We start from the raw sequence: 11,182 nt of genomic DNA, 5'->3' as shown, positions 1-11,182 counted from the left end.
TCTGCAGAGCGTGCAGCGCTACTGCGTTTGCTTTGGTGAAATCGGCACGAGCTCTGCGACCGGACGCGGTACGGCGTATTCGAGGCATCACAGCTGAACGATTGGAACCCGGTGCGCATTGGTGACCTTTACATCCTTTCGCGGAACGTAGACATAGTGATTATCGTCCGAACGGAAGATGTTTGATCGGAAACGACAATTCTCCGGAGTGGATTGCTTCAGGTCGAAAAGCAGGTATCCGTGTGGCGCTGCGGTAGCGTAGTGATAGGCCTCTTGAACAAACCTCGGATCTTCGGGATACACCTGTCTGTTAAGATGTTGAATTTGGGCACGATCCCGTGGATTTTTGAAGAAGACTATGTAGTTTGCGTTGAGGGAAATATCTCGTTGACCGTGGTCCTTGTAAAAGAGATTTTGTGTTATGTAGGAAACGCTGAGGTTCTTATGATGACAGATCTTGGTAAAATGGATCAACGACGACATTGTTTGAAGCCTCTCGCATCAGATCGTCGATTACCAAAAGTTTCGGTTTTTTGTCACACTCGTAATTGGCGTGTTGCGGTAACCCCTCGCGGTACTCTATACTCTTGTCCCCGTCGTACAATGGCTGCCATTCGTCAAAGTACCATATCACACGACTAAATCTTGTGTCGCACATTGACGTTCCATGACGCAACAAGTTCTTGACGAAATTTGATTCACCGCATCCTGATGGCCCGGCTACAATGGTTGAAAACGGATGTTTCCAACGTGTGTCCGTCATCGAAGAAGAAGAAGAAGAAGAAGAAGAAGAATAATCCAGGGATGATGCGGGATCTATGAAAAATTGAAACAATTGAAAACACGTTCTTTTACTACGTTAGCTTACTCGCGGCCGCGGCGGTAGCGGCGGCGGCGGCGCTCCCTTCGTGCGCTGACCATGAGCTTATTCAAGCGCACGCGGAAGCGTAACCGCGCAGGTACGAGCTCATCGCAGTTGAACTAATTGTGCGTGAGGCGCGTACGCCATGAGCTTATTCGTACGCGTGCGCGCAGTGATATCAGCTTGAAAACAGCGCGCCCCGCCACGGTTTACGAGATGAATTTTTACGAGCAATGCGAGATTTTTTCACAATTTTTCATGCGTAGGGTTTAAGCGTGGTACTAACCTTTATACAGTTTGGCGGGACACATACAAGAGAGTATCTGATGGGTTGGCCTGGCGTCTCGCCGGTTGGAATAACAGACGGTTGGGGTAAGAATCCCTTCGGTGTCCTCTGTCTGTCCGTCTATTTGTTTGTCTGTCTATCTATCTGTCGCTCAAACGCACGCGTGGTTTGCCGTCCGGGTGTCTGTACTACCGCAGGGTGAGAAGACGGAGGCTGTGGTGTGCAACTGCTCGAAGTCCGGGTTCTTCGTCATCATCCAGTGCGGTAATCGTAGGGCAGCGTATCAAAACTCGTGACGCAACAACGCCTTTTCACGTACACCGGCTTACACGTTTTGCGCTCGAAGCGCGTCACGGCTGCGTGCAGTTCCGTTCGACGAATCGCGCGATACTCCAAGGCAATGGGTGCAGCGGCTTCTACCACCATCCGGTCGATGGCCTCGAAGTTGATTTTCGAGCTCATTGTGTGATTCAGTGATATGCCTTTCACCTTGCAAATTTCCACCTCTTCACCATTCGGATGTTTAATGATGAAAGCATAGAATTTTGGCCCTCACGAGACGAAAGCGCGTATAACACTCCCACGGCCGTAAGACGCCAACTCGTCCGTCAGGTCGCCAAGAAAGTTGCCTGTGGGAGGTTCATACTCGTTTAGCCTGCGGAGGTTTCGGGTATAAATTACTGAATCGGTGTCGTAATAGAGCACGCGCCGATCGAGCATCTCAAGGAACGAGAAGAGCTTCAGCCGAGCCTGGGCAGTGGTGTACGAGGCAATCACGACGTTTGCCAGCGCTGACGGTTCAACGCTGTGTTGCGCGTGTGACCAACGCACGTACAACACTTCGGCGGTCACGGGCAGCAAACCGGACACCTCGACTTCAGGGTTGGTCAAAAGCTCGAGCAGCTGCTGACGCGTCTTTATAACCTCTGTTTTTACCAGATTCTCGCGTTGCCCGAACTTGCCCCAAAACGAATTTAAGCATAATTTGGAAACTGATCGCATGCTGGGATTCTTAGCAATATGGTCGCCATCTAGCTGTATACCCTCGACCCGCTCGTACTCATCAAGGTAGCGCATTCGAGCCGGCTCGTCCTCGCATTCAGCAGGCCAGCCGCTTGCCTCTTGCTTAATCTTGAGGAAGGTGTCGATATAGCCGGCGAAATGCCCACCTTGACGAGTAGTCGGGTCAAACGATGTCACCGTATACGACCAGATCTCGCGTATGCTCCTGATCTTGTATCCCATTTCCACGGCTTTTTTTAATTCGATCGACACCCACGTGCCCTCGAATTCTCGCGCAGCCTCGTCATCATGTCTACACTCGTCCTGGTTCAAACTCTGACAACATGAGCGGCACGAGGCAACCATGAGTTTACGATGCATGCGCACCGGCAAAACAGGGTGATAAAGATTGCGAGGCGGTAAAACTCGGCACTTGATGAGCCCCTTAACTCGCGTGATGTCGCAACCACTTGACCGTGTCAAGAGCTTACACTCCTCTCCAACGTAGACCGTCGGTTGGCCAACAGGGAACCTTCCATTCTTACAGATGAACGGATACAACGAGCAAACATCGACGTATCGTATTTCCTCGTACGCGTTGCCCGTTGCATCTGTTTTCACCTCGTAGTATCGGGAAGCGTTCCCCGTTCGACCACCGTAGAACGCATCACGCGGATTGAGTGCTTCGCTCGTGGCAGTGCCAGCGATCAGCGGGTGTGTTGCCACGTACTCCCTCATCTCCTCGTTCTCCCTCAAGCTCCGATCAAACACGCATTCCCACTGTTCCGTTACGCGGCAACCCAATTCGCGCATACGGCTGATCTTTGCACGAGTTTCCTCGTAACGCCTGTCCAACGTCTCGCCGTTGACGCTACATCTATCGCGGTTGATTCGTAAACATTTTCGACAGCCGCGCCAGAAACAACCGTGAAACCCGTAGACGTGTCGGGTACCGTCGCCCGCGACATGGTATCCGTCCACCTTGCGACCCGTCTCTGGAATCCGAAACTCACGTCCGTTTCCGGCATGGCTGATGTCAATACCCAGCTCGCGCTCTTTCACGGCCAACCACTCCTGAGCCTTACGATACTGGGCATCGGCAAGACAATAGCCGCCCGGTGGCAGGATACCTATTCGCTCCGGTTGTAAAAAATTTTTACGGAACAGTACCAAACAAGCCGAGGCAATTGTCGTGCTCTCGGTAAAGGGACACACTCTGCCGCACTCCAGAAATATGTCCCTAAATGCTACGCACGCACGTCGCAGGTCCACGTCCGACCGACAGTACGACAACAATTCCGCGTCAAAGTCGAACAGATGGTCGTTCGCTACAGCTTCGTCGTACCATAAGTGAAACTCTGCTCGCGCATCGCTACTCATGGTATCCGGAGAGTAAAACTTCGCTGCGGTGAGCGGTCCCACGTAACCCACGTTTTCAGGGGTATTGAAAAGGTGGGGGAATACACCTTTCACGGAAGTAGTCGGTAGTCCAAAAGCCTTCGGTAGCACCGATAATGCCATAGGCATATATGCTAAGGAATCCAGAAATCGGGTGTGACCCGTTTCGAGCATAATGATCTTACTGCCGCTTAGGATGACCTGCGGCGGGTTTCCAACCCGCTCAACCATATGCCGCAGTATGAATTGTGCGTCAAAACCTTTTGCATTGTGCGCAAAGCATACGATGCGAGCAAAGTCCTGAACGGCCCAAGTAGCAAAGTCTACCAACTCCTTCACCGGTTCCCTCCTGAAAACGAACTCACGTACGAGCCCGCAAGCGGAACAGTCGTCGATATATCGGGATCGTGGATACATTGCGTACACACTTGTTGCGCTACGCACAAGTTCGGCACATATATGTTTGTCGTCGCGTCACCGTCGACCGTCTCGCATTGCTGCGTTTCGAAATCATAAAAAATAAAAATGTAACGTTTCGGTCTTGTCGCGTCTTTCAGTGGCGTCATGAAGCAGTAGTGATTGTACGGTCTGTTGCACCGGCACGTGACGCAAAAACGAGTTTCACAAACGTGTGCCCTCCACGAAAGATTTACGAATCGCTCGCAATTCCGGTATATACGCAGCGTTGCACAAACGGAGCGACGCGGACCGAAGGAGCCGATCCTGCGGTGGTACTCCAGACAACCGTTACCGCGGAACACGCGTCTGCAATCGGGACACTCGATTTCGCGAGACTCGCTGTTGCGCGGTGGCGATGCAAGGCACTGTGGGCACTTTACGGAACATCGGTGTTCGTACCTGTTGTTGAATTTCCTATTGCAGGGTTGACAGAAAAAGGCCCCTGCCGCCGCCGCGGTTAAATTTACAATTGGACAATAATGCTGTTCTTCGGGATAATACAGCGGATTCAATCGGTGCCTGACATCGCCTGTTCCGTTTGCTCTCACCACGGCAGTGCCGTCGTAAAATGCCGCTTCGCCGGTACCTAGCCTCCCCAACTCGTACGCTGTGATGAGCAATCCCTCGCATGCCAGATAGTTCTGGACCTGTGCGATTTCATGCACTGTGCACCCTGTTGGCGGAATCTCGACACCGGCGTTCTCAACAAGATTACGCGCTTCTGCATGCTAGAAACTGGACCTAGCGAATCTCTCCATCTCGTAATGCTCGTGCAGAACGGCACTGCGGTTCGGGCCTCTCTCGGCGTGAGCCTTGACTACAACGAGGGCACGAGGTAAACACAACCCGTCACTGTTGACAATCTGCACGACGGATTTTTTAAGTACCCCCGCGTGCGTGATCGGCTTCGGCTTTCCGCGACCCTCCGGTACTCCAACACTGTGTACCGTCACGGTGAAGACGCTGTCGACGGCAAACTCTGATGCGCTCTGGGCTACGCTGAAAACTAACTTCCAGAGGTCACTGTACCGCGAGTTCCTCACCGGCCGGAACGATAACCACGCAGGACCATGATTAAAACTCTCCGCGCCAAACGTGAAACTTATGTAGTCGCTACTCCGACACGTTGCTACGGCATACGCATGCAGATCTCTAAACGCTTCCTCCAGCCACTCCACTAGATTACCACCCGATTCAGGGGCCGCGATCTTCATTCACAACTCACGCCCTGTGACCGCGAATTCACGAATGAATTTCGTTGATTCACCGATAACCGTGAAACGGTTACCCAGTGAATCAGCCCAGTCATCGGATGCCTGACTTGACTCCATCTCGCTCGCAGTTTCACTCTCCAGCTCCGATTCTCTGCCCATGTTTCCAGAGTATGCACCCTCTGTCTCGTCGTCGTCAGCGTCGTCGTCGAATTCAAACGTCACGCTGGAAGCTGTCTGCGTCTCGCCATCGTCATCGGCATCGTCATTGTCATCGTCTGACTCTAATGTCACGTCAGAATCGTAACTCGGAGCTCTCCGGGCCCTACCCCCGCCGATCTGTATGCCCGAGGTACTGGCGCCCTCGTTCACGCGAAACGGACCAACAGTTTGCATAAGGCCCCCTGTTGTACATATAAAACAAAAATAAGACGAAACTCCATGGTAAAGCGTCGTCAATCCGCAAGTATAGTCGAATTTCGTAGTTTTACTAGAAACGCACACCCTAGAGTACCCGCGTGATTAGTTGCCCTAAGAAATATCCTCGTCCATCGCCGGCGGTATATAGCTCATCTGAGTTAATATTCCACTCTCGGGCGTCTGCGGTCACGAGAATATTATCGCCTCATCCATTGGGGATATAGAATAATTGTCTCCTTCTTCTTCTTCTTCTGCTACCGCCGGCTCATGAGCAACGACCGGATCTAATTACCCGCCCCACCAAAGAAGAAATTGCTCGTGAGTTCATATCAGAATACCTTGTCTGCATTTTCGTTTTCAAACTTTTCCTATATACCTTGAATTTCCAATACTCCTGACGGACCTGGACGTGACAACACTAAGGTCGACGCCTGTGATGAATCGATTTCTGCAACGGACTCAATAACCGTCAGTACACGCGTGAAAGAAGATTTCTAGAACTCTTGGAACACCGCTCACGCACAACGTATTTACGCACGGGTACTCCATGATATGCGGCATATCGAACAGACAAATCATCTGGACTTACCGTCACGAGCTCCGACAGAAATCAGCTCCTCGGGAGTCCTATCGTCCACCATCTTCTCATCCACCCCTGTCTGTTCCGCAAGCGCCAACTCCTCGCAGGCAACGCAGCTCTCGAGAAGAGCTGCCTCGTTCTCGCTGGTATCGACCATCATGAATTCTAACACAAGGAAATTTTGATACACCACTCGCGCACAACGTATTTACGCACGGATACTCCATGATATACGGCATATCGAACAGACAAATCATCTGGACTTACCGTCACGAGCTCCGACAGAAATCGGCTCCTCGGCGGTCCTATCGTCCACCATCGTCTCATCCACCCCTGTCTGTTCTGCAAGCGCCAACTCCTCGCAGGCAACGCAGCCCTCGAAAAGAGCTGCCTTGTTCTCGCTGGTATCGACCATCATGAATTCTAACACAAGGAAATTTTGATACACCACTCGCGCACAACGTATTTACGCACGGATACTCCATGATATACGGCATATCGAACAGACAAATCATCTGGACTTACCGTCACGAGCTCCGACAGAAATCGGCTCCTCGGCGGTCCTATCGTCCACCATCGTCTCATCCACCCTAGTCTGTTCCGCAAGCGCCAACTCCTCGCAGGCAACGCAGCCCTCGAGAAGAGCTGCCTCGTTCTCGCTGGTATCGACTATCATGAATTCTAACACAAGGAAATTTTGATACACCACTCGCGCACAACGTACTTACGCACGGGTACTTCATAATATACGGCATATCGAACAGACAAATCATCTGGACTTACCGTCACGAGCTCCGACAGAAATCGGCTCCTCGGCGGTCCTATCGTCCACCATCGTCTCATCCACCCCAGTCTGTTCCGCAAGCGCCAACTCCTCGCAGGCAACGCAGCCCTCGAGAAGAGCTGCCTCGTTCTCGCTGGTATCGACCATCATGAATTCTAACACAAGGAAATTTTGATACACCACTCGCGCACAACGTATTTACGCACGGATACTCCATGATATACGGCATATCGAACAGACAAATCATCTGGACTTACCGTCACGAGCTCCGACAGAAATCGGCTCCTCGGCGGTCGTATCGTCCACCATCGTCTCATCCACCCCTGTCTGTTCTGCAAGCGCCAACTCCTCGCAGGCAACGCAGCCCTCGAGAAGAGCTGCCTCGTTCTCGCTGGTATCGACCATCATGAATTCTAACACAAGGAAATTTTGATACACCACTCGCGCACAACGTATACGCGACAACTCCCTGCTACGGCACAGCGTACGGACAATCATCCGGACTTACCGTCACGAGCGGTAGAAACCGGCTCCTCGGCGGGCCTCCCCAGCGCTACTCCTTGCGACGCAATCACCTCATCGGCGACGTCGACGACGACATTGCAAAGAGCCGCCTCATTCTCCGCAGAGTCCCCCAGCATCGCGCGGAATTCTAACGGTTGGAAAACTTGATCTTAATTTTTCCATATTACATATTTTCTTTTATCGTTTTACCCCACTCTGAAGATCCGGTAATTCAAACTCCACACAAGCGTACACTGCGTACAGCACAAATAACAACTTACTGGTTCGCTCGTTGTACGAAGCCATCAGCGCCCGAACAACGGCGAAGCGTGTGGCACCCCGCTGGCGAATCACACTCGTAGCTGCACTAAGGCACTCGTAACCCCGCAACGCACCGGTGCTTTGGAGATGCACCAGGGCCCGTGCCCCGCAGACCGCCAGAAGCTGTCGCAAATGCCGATGCAATTCCGCATGTGATATGCGGAACAACAGCTCCCGAAGGAAAACAGGGCACACGCGCACAAGACTCGCGTTGACCCTCCTAGCCTGGCTAGCTGCCTTCACCACCGCGTAACGGAGATCGTTAATCGATTGCATTATTTTAAAAATATGGCAATAATTGAAACAGAGAGAATCGTTGTTTTCAGCAACACCGCGATTTTCTAACTGAGAAGCTCTCCGGGCCCACAACTATTTATAAATTCAACAGGTTGGGTTTTGTTTAGCCCAAATGCTATTACAATACGTTACCACGCCGCTTCTTCAGCTAAGTGTACGAAATTTTACTATGGTCCGCTAGCGTAAACCTTCGGTGGCGGTTCGCGGTGAGACACCCGCAGCCGGGCTGAAAGATAAACCAAAGCCACCCGGACCCAACGCGGAGGCTGCCTGCTACATATGGCAAAACAAAACTATTGACAGCGATAATCATGGTTTTCTCATAATTAAACAAAGTTGTACAGCTGACGTCATTAATCCTGTTGAAAAACTTGCATACCCTAAAGCCTACTTTGATTATCGGGCGAACGGGTATTCGTCGAGACATATGAAATTTAGAGATAAAATAGAAAACGATCCGATGGATTCACTCGCAATTCCTACCTCAAATCGTGGAGCTGATTCGGCGGTTGGTGACGGTTAGAAACAAGTGTACTTGAGAATAATGTTAATATTCTTCTCATGCGACGTCTATGTATACCGCCATCGATAAACTGCAACTGTTTGTACCACCCTCAGAATAGGAAACGAGTTAGAAACCTAATGCATACTGGACCTAACGAGATTGTAGACTCATTTTGCGACATCAAAATGATACAGCTGATGAGACCCCCTTTTGTATTTCTTCGTCCACTGAGGCATAACAATCAACATACCGTAAGAGTGTACGTCGGAAAAGCGGGGACCAGCCTACTGTCCGACGCAAGGCCCAAACATTACAAGTATAACACGGTCCATGCTATATCACCCACAGCTCTTCCCATCATCTTTCTTCTGTTACAATGATTACGTGTACGTCCCTCGATAGACTGCAACTGTTTGCACAACCCTCAGAAACGGAAACTAGATATAAACCTAACGCAGACCTACGGAGCTTGTAGACTCATCTTGCGACAACGAAATGATACACCCGGTGAGGCCCCTTTGTATTCCCTCGTCGACCACTAAGGCATAACAAACAACATACCCTAAGGCTGTACGTCGGAAAAGCGCGGGCCAGCCTACGAGCCTTCACAAGTCCCAAACATTACGTGTATAACATGAACCATGCTGTCTACACCCGTAACCCTTCCCATTATTTTCTTCTCTTGCAATGTCTACGTATACATACCTCGATAGACTGCAACTGTTTGCACCGACCATAGCACCGAATTCCAGCTGTAAACCTAATGCAAGTTTGATACAGGCCTATCGAGATCGTTGGGTTTTCTGGCGACATATTTACATCTGTCTTACTTCCGATCGTGGAAACGAAATATAATCAACGGCGTAAGCTTGATATAGTCTGGTAAGGAACGCCTGAATCATCTGAGGCATTAAAATTCCGTTAATTCTTTTTAGTCACGCTGCAAACGCCGTTTTGCAGAGTGGGAGTTACACCCTCTATATTCAAGTGAGATACAAAAGAGCGTCAGTCTTGCGACAACTACGGAAGAATCCTCACGTGAACTATGGCTACATCCAAATCTTATGCACCAATGGGCAACGTGAATAAAATGTATAAAACATTTACGAAGGCTTTGAAAAAGACTGAGAAAAATCTGCTATTGTCGACAACGTATAGTCTGAATAATTCTTCTACAAAGAAAATAGTCATAGGTCTCGGTCTACGGTTCGACGATCAGTTTGAACCGGTCATCAAACCCGTCAACAACTCCTCCGGAGGCGTGCGTCTGACACCAGCGTCCTGGTCGCGACTCGCAGATGAGTTGGGCAATATCTCCGAATACCTTGACATAGAAGGATACACCGATGCCCAATGGTATTTTAATCGGATTGAGCTTGGTGGCTGCAACGTCGAATTGTCAACAGCATATGGTGAGCGAGCCGTCAGATTCGAAATACCTACGGAATCCGAAGTCACCGATTCAGAAGATAAGGAATCAGACTGCCCAGACACGGCCACCCAGGATGACAACTTTCAGTCACCCGCCAAACGCCAGAAAGTGTATCAACCCACCATTGTAATGCAGAAATCCATATTCAACGGACTTAAAGCTATATTTGTGTGTGTCGACGAACGGCTACGAAGGTTTCAGCGTTTAGCCCATTTAGTAAACGGGTGCAAGAAATCATACGTCGCATACATAGCCGAGAAAGTGAATCTGACACACCTCAAGGAACCGAGTCTTTATCGCATCAGGCAAATAGCGGAGAAGGAATACGGCGCTGTCCTAGAACACATCGCGTCGTCAGCGAATCCTACCTTTGCGGAGAATTACCTCAGTATTGTTCTCCTTGAAATTACGCGGCTGTTTCCATCATACCTCGCTGCTGAAATCAAGCAGGCCATCGAAACTGAGGACAAAGCCTTAGCCAGTCTCTGAACAAACTATTTCGACACTACCATCATTAAGCATCGGGATAACCTCCTGTCCGCTATTTCACAATGAAGACCAAGGACACCGTACAACTCGAAATGAATCAGGAGGAAATTTCAGACAACGTATGTGTTACCCTGAGAATTTCTTCGTGCGAAGAGACTCGGATCAACACGGCTACACCCCGCCAAGCAAACGCAGATGCTGTAGATGAACCATTGTACGTGCCCGAAGAACAGCCTTATCCATGGATGGTACTGTCTTTACTCGTGAGTGCTATAATTATTATAAGTATAGTGTTGATGTAGGGCGCTGTAACTATAACAAATAAAAACATCCTGCTCCAACAACAAGCAAACAAATAGTAATAACCATGTATGTATTTGCACCTGTGTTAACCGAATGAACCTGCGAGGATGAGATTTGATTTTTCTACGCAATCCACCATTGAGTTCTGTTTCATCACCCACCCGCCCTGATCCTCGTACATCTAAGTATGCCTATAGTCTTGCATTAAGAAACAGAGAGAGAGAGAGAGAGAGTGACCAGGTCTATATTTTCCAAGCACACGTAAACCTTAGGATCAACACTGACGGCTGGGTAAGGTCAGTGACATGAGCATCCGACTCAGAGAGCAG

At 50.1% G+C, this 11,182-nt stretch overlaps 1 protein-coding gene across 1 annotated transcript; it reads right to left on the bottom strand.

The window, feature by feature from the left end:
• Nucleotides 1-1,700: 1,700 nt before the first annotated feature.
• On the bottom strand, nucleotides 1,701-3,965 carry LOC124309035 (uncharacterized). The gene has a single exon (XM_046772252.1). The coding sequence runs from the start codon at nucleotides 3,963-3,965 to the stop codon at nucleotides 1,701-1,703; it is 2,265 nt and encodes a 754-aa protein (XP_046628208.1).
• Between the last annotated feature and the right edge of the window lie 7,217 nt (nucleotides 3,966-11,182).

Source organism: Neodiprion virginianus, chromosome 7, assembly GCF_021901495.1.
Source record: "Neodiprion virginianus isolate iyNeoVirg1 chromosome 7, iyNeoVirg1.1, whole genome shotgun sequence".
Taxonomy (NCBI): Eukaryota; Metazoa; Arthropoda; class Insecta; order Hymenoptera; family Diprionidae; genus Neodiprion; species Neodiprion virginianus.
The sequence above is the reverse complement of the archived record's forward strand: the minus strand, read 5'-3'. Positions and strand labels throughout refer to the sequence as shown.

What these genes read in the sequence shown, in the direction of transcription:
- LOC124309035 (XM_046772252.1), bottom strand. Translation starts at nt 3,965, where the DNA reads ATGTATCCACGATCCCGATATATCGACGACTGTTCCGCTTGCGGGCTC.